The 15,857-nt window shown below is 50.8% G+C and overlaps 2 protein-coding genes and 1 non-coding gene across 6 annotated transcripts in view; 2 read left to right on the top strand and 1 right to left on the bottom strand.

Annotated features, from left to right (window-relative positions):
• Window positions 1–15,857, bottom strand: part of GABRA5 (gamma-aminobutyric acid type A receptor subunit alpha5) — a 67,859-nt gene that overhangs the window by 2,281 nt on the left and 49,721 nt on the right. For all 4 annotated transcript variants that reach the window (XM_032259968.1, XM_032259971.1, XM_032259969.1 and 1 more), the window contains 3 exons: window positions 10,271–10,414; window positions 7,524–7,676; window positions 3,862–4,073 (listed from right to left, as the gene is read on the bottom strand). In XM_032259968.1, coding sequence (XP_032115859.1) covers window positions 3,862–4,073; window positions 7,524–7,676; window positions 10,271–10,414 — 509 coding nt within the window. The remainder of the gene's footprint in view (window positions 1–3,861; window positions 4,074–7,523; window positions 7,677–10,270; window positions 10,415–15,857) is intronic.
• Window positions 782–922, top strand: LOC116537748. Its single transcript, XR_004263306.1, has one exon. It is a non-coding gene; the product is annotated as a U4 spliceosomal RNA (small nuclear RNA).
• GABRB3 (gamma-aminobutyric acid type A receptor subunit beta3) overlaps window positions 8,054–15,857 on the top strand; it is a 342,036-nt gene continuing 334,232 nt past the window's right edge. Inside the window, exon 1 of the mRNA XM_032259965.1 lies at window positions 8,054–8,357. Within this exon, the coding sequence (XP_032115856.1) occupies window positions 8,158–8,357 (200 nt within the window). The 5' untranslated portion in view covers window positions 8,054–8,157. The remainder of the gene's footprint in view (window positions 8,358–15,857) is intronic.

Raw genomic sequence — 15,857 nt, 5'->3', positions numbered from 1 at the left:
GTATCTTTATATGAATGTGCTTACTCTCCTATCAATGGACGCCTGCACTGCTTCTAATCTTGACTTTTATGGATTAAGCAGCTATGAACATTCTTGTATACATTTTTTTGTGAAGACATATTTTTCTTTTTTTGGATATGAAGTTCTAAACAGGTATGATACATTATGGTGGAAAAAATCAAAATAGGGGATGTGTTGGGAGGGGGGGTCAAGCTCTGCCTGGGAGGAGCATGAGGAGCCTTCTGGAGGCCAGTGACCTCCTCTACTGTGGCAGGGATTTGGGTTACACACATGTGCATATTGTCCACACTCAGCAAACATGCCGTTAATACTTGTGCAGTTTACACTATGAATTTTGCTTCAAAGGAATAAAACAGTAAGCTAGTATTAGACTCTAGTTAATGACATGCATGCTGGCATATGGAGTGGGGAATGCACTGCCATCTGAAACTTATTTGAAATGTAGCAAAAAATAAGATGGACTGGCCGGGCACAGTGGCTCACACCTGTAATCCCAGCATTCTGGGAGGCCGAGATGGGCAGATCACCTGAAGTTGGGAGTTCAAGACCAGCCTGACCAACATGAAGAACACCTGTCTCTGCTAAAAATACAAAAAAATTAGCTGGGCATGGTGGTGCATGTCTGTCATACCAACTACTCGGGAGGCTGAGGTAGGAGAATCGCTTGAACCCAGGAGGCACAGGCTGCGGTGATCTAAGATTGTGCCGTTGCTCCCCAGCCTGGGCAACAAGAGTGAAACTCTGTCTCAAAAAAATAATAAGCTTTGCACAGTGGCAGTATCGTAGCCAATGAGGTTTATCTGAGGCGCGATTATTGCTAATTGAAAACTTCTCCCAACACTCCGCCGTGATGACATGAAATACAGTTGGCATTGTCAATTTTTGACAGTCTCTATGGAGACTGATTAAAAACAAAAATAATAACAATAATAAAGTAAGATAGATTGAAGATGGGCGTACTGATGGACGGATGGAGAGGTGACAGGTGGTGATGGCACAGACATAGGCAAATGTTAACAGCAGACAGGTTTTCACCGGGAACCTCTTCAAGCATTGCTGTACGTTTAAAAATGTCCACAATAAAATGTTAGAAAAACTGTGTTCCATTACTAAAGTAATATAGTCTCGTTAACCAAAACTTGAAAAACACAAGATAGTAAAGAAGATAAATCAACCATTAAGAATAAGGAAAAGATAAAAAGCAGAAAGGCCAAGCCTGGAGCGGGAGCCAGGGAAACGGGTGAACCGACACCAGGCCAGGGGCAGGGGCGCGCGGACCCTCGTTTTGCCATCCCCACATTCCCCACCATCACGTGAGCACTCATGGGATCTGCCCGAAGAAACCCACAAATGCGTGTGACAGCTGAGAATGGTTCTATCTCTGGGTGGAACCAAGTGAAGGGAGGGCCCTGCAGAAGCTCCTCTCTGTCCTGAGAGTGTGGGGTTTTACTGGGAAGGAATGTGCAGTTGGGGTGTGGGTGGGGGTGGGTGGCAGGGAGCACCCGCCTGGGACTCAGCATAGTCACAGGGCTCGTGGTAGACATGGACACGCACCCCTGAATCCACCCACCTTGCAGGAAGGACGTGTTCCCCAGCTGCAGGCAGTGTGGCCAGGTGTCGGCTCTTCTGGCAGCCTGAGCTGCTGAGGGCTGCCTGGCGGGTCGTGCCCTTCCAGCGGAAACCAGCCGCAACTGGTGGGCAGCGAGGCAGGAGTCTAAAGCCCTGCCCACGTCCCTAACACCGGGCAACTCCACTGGGCTTCTGCTGCACGCTCCCCGGCGGGTTAGCCTGGGCTCTGCTGGGCCTGCATCAGGCTTCAGTTTCTTCCCCTCTGAATCTCACTGCCCCCTCTTTCCTGTCCCAAACGGCCACCCCTGAAAACTGCCTTACACCCCAAACTCTGACCCAGTGTTTGCTCTGGAGATCCCAACTTGGAACCATGGTGAACACAGTCTGTCCATGTTTTTAAAGTCCTCTCTACTTCCATGGAAGAGCTGACTCGAGTAGGCTGACGCCAGGCTGGCGGATCCACGCTCTGGGCCAGTGTCTGACCGTGCGGTGTGCCGCCTGCATGCCTGCAGAGGCACCACGGTTTCCGGCGCACAGAGCCTTCCTGACAACCAGGGTGGAACCCCAGCGCCACTGCCTTCCCCGGAACAAGAGGGTCTTGACGTTCCACAAGCCAGCCCGAGGCACGCCGCTTATTCTAGAAGACCCTTGCTCATGTCAGATTAGACAATGCACGTCCCCTTCATCCTCTGTCCTCCCTCCAAGCCTCCGTTCCGAATGCAGATGTATGGCGATTAGATCAGCGCCACAGGAGGCAGAGCGGTCGTGGTGTGACAGTGACGGCGACACTCAACCTGTGTGGTCCCTCCATTCCCCCAGCGCCTCATGCTCCTCCTAGACTCACAGGCATGAGCCCGACAACCTCAGGGACTTCCAGGGACTCTGGCTGCTCCCTGACTTCAGACTGGGCTCCGGCCCGCTAACTACCAGTCACCATCTAAGTCCCAGGCAGGTGGCAAATGCGCGCCTCTCAGGACACATCGCTGGGTGTGGGGAATCCCTGCCTCCCCAGAATCCATTCTCGTTTCTCCCCGCGTGGCACCTTCTCTGGCCCCTTGGTCTGCAGGAACAAGTTCAAACGCTTTGGCTGAGAACACCCTGCTCCCAGCTCCCCAGTCCCTATCACCCAGTGTGGTCAGACCACTCCTGTGGATCCTCCCAGCCCCCAAAGCACACCCGCACCCAAGGCCCTTCCTCCCATTTCTCCTTTCCTGCCCCCATGAGAGCACCCAGAATGGGTCCCTTCAGGACTTCCTCCAGCCAGGGAACTAGACTTGGAAGAGGGGCCCCTATCCTGAAACTACAGCAGGGGAGGGGCTCCTGGCAGTTGGAAGAAGCCAGAGGCCGATGGGCGAGGTCAGGCCAGAACTCCTGATGGCAGAGTCAAGCCCTCAGAACAAGTGCAGGGCTGTGGAGGGGATGGAACCAGGTCTCTGGGTGGAGCGGGGCTCCGGCTGTGCTGTAACTGGCTTGTGGCCCCTGGCTGGGAGTCAGGACCTACACGTCAAGACCTCTGTAATGGTGCCCAGGACTACCTTCATGCTGATTAAATTTTACTTTCAGGTCACCCTGACGCTCTGACCTCCTGTTCTCTCGGCACAGAGATTTATTTGCGCGTTTGTTTTCCGCCTGCTGTAATCAGCAGCTCATCACATGCTGCTTTATTTACTGTTGATGTACATCATTCTTGTCTCCCCAAGGGACCAGTGCAGCTTGGAATCTTAGTCAATTTTTTTTCTTCAAATGTTCTTAAGATTTGGGCATAAAATCACCCTTTAAATACTCAATGGTTATTTGCTTTGAACAGAGTAACGCTGCAGCAACAATTGCCTGATGTAAGGGGGTTAAGTCTTGTATTGAGTGGGGCTGGGTGTGCGTCGCTGATAAGCTCCTTCCATTAAGTTGATGCCCCCTTCTCGACCTGAAGGCCACCTGAAGAGGACACCCTGCATGGTGAAATGGTGTAAAACGCACGGAGGAACAGATTCCACAATTAAAACCAGACAAGCCCCTCAAGAGGCAGGAGTTACTTCTGCAAAATAATAGGTTTGAATATAAACAGGCCCAAGCCACTCACATCACATCACCTTTTGCTGGAGTGAGGCTGGACCTGTCGTCAGTAAGACTTTGTAAGGGCCTTGAACAAAAGGGAAGGAGCATTTGGGGGCAGGCCGGCAGGGAGGAGCAGCACCTTGTCTCATGCTTGCATAGAATCAGGCACCCTCTCTCTGTCAAGGGGACCTGGAAGAAGGGAGGAGAAACAGGCAGTACCTTGATCTTGGCTGCTTCCAAGGCCTTTTTGCCATCCCAGGCCCAGCCTCTCTTGGTAAAGTAATTGACTGTGGCAAACTCTATCAGTGCGGAGAAGACGAAGGCGTAGCACACGGCTATGAACCAGTCCATGGCGGTGGCGTAGGCCACTTTGGGCAGAGAGTTCCGGGCGCTGATGCTGAGGGTCGTCATGGTGAGCACCGTGGTGACCCCTGTGGGGGTCGAATGGGGCAGAGTGAAAAACGGAAACAGAGGTCAGTGCCGGCCCCGGGGACCCCAGTACAACATGCCCCAGGTGACGGACACCAAGGGGACTAGGGATTTTTATTTCTGTTTTTGAGACAGAGTCTTGCCTTGTCGCCCAGGCTGGAGTGCAGTGGAGCACTCTTGGCTCATTGCAAGCTTGGCGTCCCAGGTTCAAGCAATTCCCGTGCCTCTGCTGCCTGAGTAGCTGGGATTACAGGTAGGCGTCACCACACAGGGCTACTTTTTGTATTTTTAGTAGAGATGGGGTTTCACCATGCTGACCAGGCTGGTCTCGAACTCCTGGCCTCATTTGATCTGCCCGCCTCAGCCTCCCAAGGGACTGGTGATTTTAATCTAACCTGCGCCTTCCTCTACTGTTTTGCTAACATCTAGCACATTCACAGCACTTCGATGACCGGTGACGTTCTGTGTCCTGACTGTCCCTTTCTCTAGAATGTGAACTGAGGAGGCAGGGGTTCAGGTCTGATTTTGGCTCCCACAGCCACGAGCAAAGCCAGCCAGAAGCCAGTGCTCCACAAAGATGTGTGAGCGAGTGATGTGTTTCTGCAGCACTAGGGCAAGAGCGACGGCAGAATGACACTCACATCCACATGGCAGCCAGCAGGTGCCTCCCAGTGATTCACTATGCATCTGGAAGCAGTGGGCTCCCTGCAAATGTGCGACGGACTTTCACATGGATTAACCTGACCTGCAGGCTTGTAAGAGCCAGAGGGCAACAGAAGGGCCGTATCTGAGTCTGGGTCCCGGCATGTCACTCCCTCAAAGAGGGAATACTGTCCCCTGGAGCCTGCTGTGCAAGGTGCTTGTGGCCACTAGGGAAACTCTGCAGTGACCACACTGCAAGGCTGGATCCCTGGAAGGCGACATTCCTTAAGACAGGAACTAGACTATGTGCCAGCTACTGGGTCCACTGAGTGTCAGACTCTGCTCTAAGCTGCATTCTGGATGGGTGTCGGGATCCCTGATTTGCAGGTGGGAAGCCTGAGATTTAAAAGTATTTAGCAAGGTGCCCAAGTTCACCAGCAAGTGGATGAGACCACCCGCACTGGAAGCCAGGACTGCTGGTCTCTGCAGTTCAGAAGGTGGTCAGAGCTTCCACCTTCTGACCTTGCCCTCTGCCTAAGCGTGCACCTGTGTGGGGGATGGAGGTGTAACACGCCTGCTATTGGTCACACCGTGTGCCCGCAAAATTCCTAGGTTAAGTCCTAACCTCCAGTACTGTAGATTATAACCTTATTTGAAAATGCAGTGTTTAAAGAAGTGATTATGTTAAAATGAGGTCACTGGGGTGGACCCTCATCCGCTGTGACTGGTGCCCTTATAAAACAGGGAACTTTGGAGACAGACGTGCACACAGGGAGCATGCCATGTGAGGCTGGAGTGATGCTGTCACAAGCTAGAGAGCTACCAGAGGCCAGAAGAGAGGCCAGGAACAGACCCTTCCCTTGCAGGCCTCAGGAGTAGCCAGCCCTGCCAACACCCTGATCCCAGCCTTCCAGCCTCCAGAACCGTGAGATGATTCATTTCTGCTGTCTGAGTCCTCGGTGTGTGGACTTGGTTACGGCAGCCCCAGGAAACCAGCACAGCACCAAAGCTGCATCACACGGCTGGGGTCACGGCCACCACGAGTTTCGTTCAATGCTCTACATGTACTCACTGAATGTCATTCCCTGCATGAAATCAACACTTCCAAAGGAATCAGTAGAGATCTTTGATTTTTTTTTGAAATCCAGGTAATCACTGTGTTGAGGGGGAAGTCTTCTATGCATGATTTTTTTTTTTTTTTTTAGACGGAGTTTCACTCATGTTACCCAGGCTGGAGTGCAATGGCGCGATCTCGGCTCACCGCAACCTCCGCCTCCTGGGTTCAGGCAATTCTCCTGCCTCAGCCTCCTGAGTAGCTGGGATTACAGGCACGCGCCACCGTGCCCAGCTAATGTTTTGTAGTTTTAGTAGAGACGGGGTTTCACCATGTTGACCAGGATGGTCTCGATCTCTTGACCTCGTGATCCACCCGCCTCGGCCTCCCAAAGTGCTGGGATTACAGGCTTGAGCCACCGCGCCCGGCCTATGCATGATTTTAAACAAGCCTCTTGAGTCTTCTTCTTGAGCCTTTAATGTCTTAATATGCATTGGGAATATCCTCCTGCCCCCCTCCAAAAAAATATTGACTATAACAAGCAATACCCTCCCCAGTTTTTTTCTACCTACCAACTAAATTTCCCCTAAAGATTTTCATCAGGAACAGTAACTTGGGGAGCACTACCTAGTCACCAGCCAACTTCCACACCTTCCTGAAACAATCCTGAAGCTCGCTCAGGCTTGGCAGGTGAAGCTGGACTTGTGGCTGGAGACAGAGTGATGGTCAGGCGGGAGCAGCCCGTGACATTCACTCCTGAACTCCCTGAGCCTTTGGGCAACCTACATTCTGGGGAGCATTCAGATAAAACGCATGCTAATGTTTTCCTGCTTTGGAAAGGAAAGTGCAATAGCAAATGCTTATGTGTGATCGTACTTCGCAGTTTACAAAGACGTGGGCATTCAGGGTGACCCCTGAGTGGCAAAACTGCCTCTAGTATCTTCCTGAATCTGAGGACGCTGAGCTTCGATGTGATTAAGACTCAGACTCTCAGCGGCGTCTGCTGCGCTGAGGTTCCTCCTGAGTTAGAGCTCTCCCGCCCCACTTGGTTTGTGTGTTAGGGATGTAAAATAACGCTGCTCTAGATTTTCAACCGGTATATAGATTTAATTCGTTACTACTGTATCTCATTGACTGTTATTTTGCGGTTAATTTTAAAGCAGCATGGGTATTTCAAAGAACACTGCCTGGTAACTTACAAAGTCATCGTTCATGAGAACTAACATTCTACAGACTGAGTTTTCCTGTTTAAAAATCTGAAACCTGAAATGCTACAAAATCCAAAACTCTTTGGGTACCGACACAGTGCTCAAAGAAAATGCTCCGTGGAGCTCATTTCGGATTTTCAGATTAGAGATGCTCAAATGGTATCATGCGATTCTTCCAAAATTTTAAATAAATCTGATATCTGAAACACTTCTGGTCCCAAGCATTTGGGATAAGAAATGCTCAACCTGCAGAACAAAATCTCACATAAAACAGATACACACTGACAGTGCCAAACCACACAAGAAGGCTTTTCAACAAGGACATAACCATCGAACAGACCGCGTGATATTCCTTAAACCCCGCTTTGGAGAGAAATCCTAAACCCTAATCCTCGACATTCAATTCTCAACTAATTGGTCCATTTGTTTTCCAGGTCACACCACGAAGAGGCGGCACCAGAAGTTTCGTGCAAGTTGCTGCTGCTGCTGTGGGGCGGTCAGGGTCAGTGGTAAGACGCTGGTGCCAGGCCTGGCTTGGGGACACTCACCAAAAACTGTCCTGGCTGGGACTGACTCCCGGTTCAGCCAAAAGGACACCTGTGATAAGATCACGGTCATGATGCAGGGAAGGTAGGTCTGGATGACAAAGTAGCCAATCTTCCTTTTCAGGTGGAAGTGCGCTGTCATGACTGTGTATTCGCCTGCAGAGAAGCAAATGACCGCACATTAGTCCCCTGGAGTCTCCGCTTGTTGCATCCCAAGAGTTCACCCGGAGCCTCCCTTCCACTCCCGTTAGGCTGGACAACGTTCATTTGTGTGATCTGGGTTAAGGAGAGGACACAGGAGGATGCATGGATTCCTTAACAGTCATTTTATAATAAGTCTTATGACCCCTGGTCTCTGAAGAGCCTTTGCTGACAGACGCTCTTCCTGGGGAAAATCAGATTTGCGTGTTTTACTAATCTCCAGTCACAATCTGTGCCTCTCTCCCCCCACTCCCCTGCCTGGTTCTGCAATTAGGATTTCAGGATTTAGCCTCTCCGGATGTAACTCAGGATTTCACAGAGCCCTGCAGAGGGTGGACAGAGTCCTTGTTTCCAGCCCAGAGGCTCCAGGGAGGGGAGACGACCACTGCCATCGGCAGCAGGCTCTGTGCTGGCTGCGTCCCGGGTGCAGGGTGAGATGCAGCAGCTCAGGAGGCCCTGGACCCTGGCAGCCCATCCTTTCTACCACCTAGCAGAAAGGTGTCGCCTGTTCTCTGAAACCAGGGGCATTTCCTTGGCGATGCCCCAGTGCCTCCTCTGGATTTGCCTGGCTGTGTGGGAGGCACGAGGGGACCTCCCGTTCATTGCTGAGAATGATGCGGTCCTCATGGTGAACTGGTAAGGAGCTGAGGTGGGTGGCTGTGGTCAGGGAGCGGGAGGCCTGCTGGGCCAGCCTTCTTGCTACCTGCATTTGCCTCTCCCTGGGGAGACGGGGACTGTTCTTTGAGGGGTGCAGGCAGAGCAATTCAAAGAACTCTGGCTGAATTGCAAGGAGTGGATGGTGTGGCCGGAGAGCTGGGATGCACCGTGAATGTGGGGAGAACAGGCTTGGGGGCTCCACCAGCGCAGGCCCAGTGTGTCTGTTGGAGCAGTGGTCTGCTGCTGCAGGGACTGGGTGTTGGGACCTCAGAGTCTGACAGCACAGCTGCAGTGCTTACTGTTGGGATAGAAGCCCACAGCTCAGCAAAGCCCACTGCGCATGCTTCACCGAGCGCAGACTCAAAACATGTCGTATGTCGGAGACAAAGGAACCAGAGCAATCACATGTGGCAACATCTGCCCTCTACCACCACAGGAGCCAACACTCTCAGCACAGCCTGGACAGGCCAGCTGTGCCAAGGTGCACTTTTCCCACAGTCCACGGCAGGTGAGAGCAGGTGAGGGAGCGGAGCTGGCTCCAACACCACAGGAAGAAGTGGGAGACGGGGAGAAAGGGGCGTGTTGGCAGTGGGGACGGGACCTCTGCTGATGCTCCAAGTCTGTGTCTCCTCAGCACTTGAAGAAGTGAAGCGGCATTCGTTTTACAGCAGGGCTTGAAATTACTCTCCTGCTTCCAATTCTTTTGGCAGTAGTCTTTTTATTTTGTTTTATTTTTGAGTTGAGGCTAGGAAAATTTGGCAGTGATTTTTAAGACTGTAAAATGCAAATAGGAGTAATCCCAGTTATTAATATTTAAAGAACTACACGAAGCAGCTTCAAACTGGAGCATCCTCCCTCAGCGTCACGGTTGCTTACCCCAAACTCCTGCCGCACCACCTTCCACTGGTTTGCATAAAACCGGCCCGTTCCCTCTGCCTTTCCCTTTAGCATGGTAACCAAACAGTGAAGCCATCCTCCCAGACTCTCACGGCCCCCAAGGATGTGCGGCTCGCAGGCCCGTGAGTCCATAGGGCGCTGACCCCATGCCCATGTACTCAGGACAGGCTATGCACTGAATGGCCTGTGTGCTCTGCCATCTGCAAGCGTAGGGTGCTGACAATCAGCCATGCTGATGGTGGGCTTGCCTGAGGGTGTCTTCTGGGACTTAGAGCTCATTCTGCCCTCAGAGCTCCCTCCCTCCCTTTAGGCTTTTCTCCAAGGATGCAGAGGCTCTTTGGGGCTCAAAACCCCCTCCCTTGCTCATGGCACTGCTTGGTGACCTTGACCTCTATGGCTGGGCCTCCCTGCCCTGGAGACATCTGGCCACATAACTTGCAGGTTCTGGAGATGCAATGCATCCTGTTCCTTTGGTCTCCCCATCAACTCTGTGTCAGGCGGAGCCAGGCTGGGATGGGGCTGCACGGGCCCCGCAGGGCTCAAGCCAGCCCGGGGCACGTGACATTGAGAGCGTCTGCTTCCTTCTTGTACATTTCAGCTCTTTGTAGGCTGCCTGGTTGTGCTTTCCCAACCTCAACTCCAGGGAAATGTCTGCACTGTGTAAAGCAGGAGGTGGGGAGCAGGTGACTGGGGTATCTGCAGGAAAATGTCTACCTTTCCTGCTTAGGGCGCTGTTATATAAGCAGGTCCGCCCCAACCGTCGGCCACAGCTGGTGCCTCTGTGTGCAGCTGCAAGGAGGGGCGGGCTGGGAGGACTCCCTGCCCAGCTCTGACGCAGCTGTGGCCCATAGAGAGCGGCTGGCCAGGACAGGGTGTGCTTGGCTGCTGTGCCACTTCCCACGTGGCCCCTGCAGAGGGGTGCCCAGAGCAGCGAGCTCTCCAAGGGTGCGGTGCCCGGCATGCGCCTGGGAGCACAGCGCGTGCCGAGCCCTCACCTGTGCTGGTGCTGATGTTCTCGGTGCCCACCGTCTGCCCCATCAGGTGGTACTGGTTCAGTCTGGAGCCGTCTTCTGCCACCACCACAGACTTGGTGGAGCCGTTGGTCCAGACGTAGACGACTTCAGAGTTAGGGTAGGCATCTGCATGAGGAGGAGGCAGGAAGCGACACAAACGTGAAATCATGCCCCACTTGGAAAATGTAGGAGCTTTTACTAAGTAGCAAGAGAGGATGGGAGGTTTGAAAAGTCAAGATCATGTGACCTAAAGAGTGCGCAGGTTAACTGGACCAGAGCAGATGCCACTGCAGCTCAGCTTCTCACGGGCGAGGGCCTGGGTGCCAGGCTACTGCCTGGCGCTTCCTGGCACGTGTGTGTTTCTCTGCAGAGCACATGACGGTGCAGCAGGCGAGAACACGGGCTCGGAGACCGGAGTGCCTGGGTCCCTCCAGCTCTGACTCTGTAGGTTACTTATTCTCTGTGCCTCAAACCCTGCACCTGTAGAATGGGGTAAAAACAGCACCCACATCTGAGGGCTCTGGCTATGACTACCTGGCCTACATCAAGATTTACGTGCACGAAGCACCTGAAGTAGCACCCGGCCGCATTCCCTACTCCAAGTCTTCCGCTCTGCAGTAGGCACCTGCTGTCCATGCCATCCTGAGTGTGGAGGTGCTGTGGCAGGCAGGACCTGCACCCCCAGTGTCACACCTGTGAATATGGTACCTCACTTGGCGAATGGCACTGTGCACATGGAATTCAGGTTCTGGACCCTGATGTCAGCAGATGTATGGGGTTATCCCCGGAGGGCCAGCCTAATCATTGCCTTAAAGACATGGAACTTCTTCCAATAAGAGAGATTAGAAGCATGACAGAAGGGGTCCACTTACCACTGCTGGCTTGAGGATGGGGAAAGGGGGCCAAAAGCTGACGAGAGTGGGGAGTCTCTTGAAGATGTGACTAGGCTGGGATATATGAATCTGGAGCTGGCAAAGGTGTTCAAAGCTTAGGGTAGGAGGTTGTGGTGGCTGATCAGTTCTGGGAGTCAGGGACCGTACTGGTCTGTTCTCACAGTGCTATGAAGAAATACCCAAGACTGGGCAGTTTATAAAGAAAAGAGGTTGACTGACTCGCAGTTTCACATGGCTGGGGAGGCCTCAGGAAACTGATAATCATGTTGGAAGGCACTTCTTCATGGGGGGACAGGAGAGAGAATGAGTGCTGGCAAGGGAAATGCTTATAAAACCATCAGCTGTCGCTACAAGGAGAACAGCACGGGGAAACTGCCCCCACAGTCCAGTCGCCGCTGTCTGGTCCCACCCTTGATATGTGGTGACTGTAATAACCCACGGTGGGATTTGAGTGGGGACACAGAGCGGAGCCACAGCAGGGACCATCTGAGAACACACACATTCATCTAAACAGCATGTAGGGCACAGGAAACAACGCTTCCCTCTCGAGCTGATGAGGAGCTGACCAGTCAGTGCCAAATCTGCTCAAGGACAAAAGGCAGCAGGGAGGGGAAGAGAGGGAGAGACGCAGGGAGGAGGACATAGGGTCCTCTGGGAGTGGGAGAGGTCTGAGGGTGCAGGTGCCTCCTTCAAAGGCCTGGAGGGAGGCGGACAGCGGACATGAGACACAGATGGGATTTGTGGAGGGCGGAGGCTGCGGCCTGCTCACCTCTTTCCTTGGCGGGACTGGGGATGGCACACAGTCACGGCTGGCTCCTCCTGGGCTCGAGGCCCAGAGGCATACTAATGCAGGACCAGGGGCGCGGGCCTGAGCACTGCCAGCAGGGAGCGCTGCGGGGGGCACTGGCTGAGGCCGAGGCCAGCCTGACCTGAGGTCTCACGGGGCGCAAGTCCTGTGAGCCCCTTTCTCCATGGTTGGGGGGTAGGGGTTGGATGACAATCCCTACCTTACAGTCAGAATCCAATAAAATAGTCATTGTAAGTAGACAAAAGATACCTAGAATCACTGAGTGGTATACAGTGCACCATCCTCATTCAGATGATCTTGTTTTTCAAACTACTAGTGAATATTAAATGACTTATTGATATTGATGATGTTAATAGCATTAATGATGACGGCAAGAGACAATGTGGCTGCCGCGTGTCCACCGGACATCACCAAGATCTGCTCTCCTCACCACATTGAGGGTGGGAAGAAATGACCCCTCCTGTCCATTTCAGCTCCACTGTTTAGCAACCAACACTAAATTCCTTCTCGGTGTCAGCAGTGTGGTATTCAATCTTTTTGCTGGGACAAGAGTAAATGAGGCAATCAGGGTTGCAGTGCCAGCATTTGTCGTGATTTAGAGCTCTGGCAAACGTAAGGCTCTCCCGCCCCGACCACACATCAGCAGAGCCAGGCAACAAGGTCTGAAACATTTTCATTTGCATTGGGCTTGCAGATTCATCCCTGTTTTCCGGGAGGCTTCTTCCCCAGGGTTGACCCTGTTTGTCCTCTCCTAGCCTTGCAAATCCCGAGTGGGAAGTGGCAGCGGCACAAATTCGTGAGGTCTTACAGAAACCCTGGGTCTCCTGACTAACTACAAAGGAAGGCAGGCAGCACGGGCCTGGCACCTACTAGCTGGTGGTCCTGAGCAACTTCTTTGAGCCCTCAGCCTCGATTTCCCCATCTGGAGATTGGAGAAAATACCCCCATCTCCTAGGTCACTGATGACAAAGTGGGTATGTGAATATTGAGTGTTTAGCACACACCTGACCCACAACATGTGCTTCATAAACAGCAGGTATCATGGACATAACCGTGTGGGAAAAGATTTCTGCTTGGTGTCAAATCTAGTCTTATGAAAAGGTCTTTCCACTTTAATTTACTTTCTTATTCTTGGTCCAAAGCAAACTCAGTTTGTGAGTCCTTGGTCAGCTCAGGTGACTGTATGACTGCGTGTTCACGACTATGAAAAAGCTGATTAGAATGGAACAGGTGCTTAGGATTTTTGTGATTTGAAAATGTATAGGGTTTGAGTTATCAAAACTTGTATCTCTCACTTTCTCATTCTTTCTCTTTTTTTTTTTTTTTTTTGAGACAGAGTCTCTCTCTGTTGCCTAGGCTGGAGCACAGTGGAGAGATATTGGCTCACTGCCTCACTGCAACCTCCATCTCCCGGGTTCAAGTAATTCTCCCACCTCAGCCTCCCGAGTAGCTGGGATTACAGGCACACGCCACCATGCCCGGATAATTTTATATTTTTTATAGAGACAGGGTTTTGCCACGTTGGCCAAGCTAGTCTTGAACTCCTGGCCCCAAGTGATCCACGCACCTTGGCCTCCACTCTCTTTGAAAGCCTGGGTGGGAATGAGCAAAGTAACAGCAGCACAATACCTTGTCACAGCACCCCAATGAGACCATCTGCAGCCTCCTGAGCTGAGCATTAGGTCAGCACCTAACACATCAATTGTACAACTTTGGAAAACACTAACAGATAAAGGTGTTATCTCTGATGGCCTCCTGGACACCCAATATGTCTGCTTTAAATTTGACAGTAAAAATGACATCAGTGGAATTTGGCCACACCCTTTTCCTTGCCCAAGATCAAACAGGAGGCGATGGGAATGAACAGATAACACATCTGCCCGGGTACCAATGAAACTCCACTCCCATCACTGCGCCACAGTGAGACCTCGCAAAATCACATAGGTTATGGGTGTGACTAGTCTGACACGGAGAGAGTCAGACCATGCTGTTAGTGTTTATGAAATTAAGGCCAAGATCAGGAAAGAAGGGAAAGGACTGTCCCTCTCCCAGCAGAAAAGATCCTCTGCTTTGCAGACAGCAGTGAGAAGTGAGGCAGGAGGCCAGGGGTGTGGAGGGGCAATCCCTCAGGTAACAATTGCTCACCCCTCGTAAACCATCGGCTTTTTTACCTTCAGTCCACTAGCTCCGTACAGTTATTTCAGCTTCCTCACGGGAAACAGTGTTTCCCAAGTCATCTGATCTTAAAGCTGGCCGGCTGTCTTTGAATTCCGTCCCTCTTTTGGCCTCTACATCCACTTCTTATATCTGGCCACCACCCTGCTCTCTGTTCCCTCACTTCCAACGGCTTCACAGGAATTCCCAGCTTTTGGTTTCAGCTCCATGAATAGTGATTTTTGCACATTCTTCTTCTGCTCAATAAACACTGCTCACACAGCCTTTTTTTTTTTTTTTTTTTTTTTTGTATTTTTTGGGTGCATTGTGGGGTGTGGACGTCAGTTGTATAGGTAAACATGTGCCACAGTAGTTTCTTCACGTATGAACCCATCACCTAGGTATTAAGCCCAGCATTCATTAGCTATTTTTCCTGATGCTCTCCGTCGCCTCACTAACCCGCCGCAGGCCCCAGTATGTGTTATTCCCCACCCTGTCCATTTGTTCTCGTTGTTCAGCTCCCACTTATAAGTGAGAACATGCAGGGTTTGTTTTTCTGTTCCTGTGTTAGTTTGCTGAGGATGATGGCTGCAGCAAAGAATATGATCTTATTCCTTTTCATGACTGCATAGTATTCCATGTGTATACGTGCCATGTTTTCTTTATCCAGTCTATCATTGATGAACATTTAGGTTGATTCTATGTCTTTGTTACTGTGAATAGCGCTGCAGTGAACATATGAGTGCGTGTATCTTTATAATATATTGATTTATATTCCTCTGTATATACCCAGTGCGTGGGATTGCTGGGTCAAATGGTATTTCTGGTTTTAGGTCTTGGGGGAATCATCACACTGCCTTCCACAATGGTTGAACTAATTTACATTCCAACAGTGTAAAAGTGTTCCTGTTTCTCCACAGTTTTGCAGTGTCTGTTGTTTCTTGACTTTTTCATAATTGCCAACCTGACACGAGATTGTATCTCATTGTGGTTTTGATTCACATTTGTCTAATGAATGGTGACGTTGAGCTTTTTTTTCATGTTTTTGCTGCATAAATGTCTTCTTTTGAGAATTGCCTGTTCATGTCCTTTGCCTACTTTTTAATGGGGTTGTTTTCTCCTTGTAAATTTGTTTAAGTTCCTTGTAGATTCTGGATATCGGACATTTGTCAGATGGATAGCTTGTAAAAATTTCTCCCATTCTGTAGGTTGTCTATTCACACTGATGAGACTTTCTTTTGCTGTGCAGAAGCTATTTAGTTTAATTAGATCCCATTTGTCAATTTTTGCTTTTTTTGAAACTGCTTTTGACGTTTTTATCATAGAATTTTTGCCCATGCCTATGTCCTGAATAGTATTGCCTAGATTTTCTTCTAGGGTTTTTATAGCTCTGGGTTTTACATTTCAGTCTTTACTCCACCTTGATCTGATTTTTGTATAAGGCGTAAGCGAGGGGCCCAGTCTCAATTTTCTGGGTATCTTGCCTGCTACATTGACTCTTTCATACTTGAGACCCTTGCTATTTGAGTGGTAATAGCATCCTGTCATTTCCCCAGATGAGGCTTCTCTTTTGGCTCAACACCTTGACGACTGATCGGTGGTCATTTGTGTTTTGTTCTGGTTTCTGTTATGTGCCTCCTTCTATTCAAATCCTACCGTGTTCAGCTCAAAGCATTATCCTCATAATAAATATTCCCATCTATGAATTTCAAAT

The sequence above is a fragment of the Sapajus apella genome, unplaced genomic scaffold (assembly GCF_009761245.1).
Source record: "Sapajus apella isolate SASKATOON/1434 unplaced genomic scaffold, GSC_monkey_1.0 scaffold113, whole genome shotgun sequence".
NCBI classification, from domain to species: Eukaryota; Metazoa; Chordata; class Mammalia; order Primates; family Cebidae; genus Sapajus; species Sapajus apella.
Note: the sequence above shows the minus strand (reverse complement) of the source record. Positions and strands in the feature narration are given on the sequence as shown.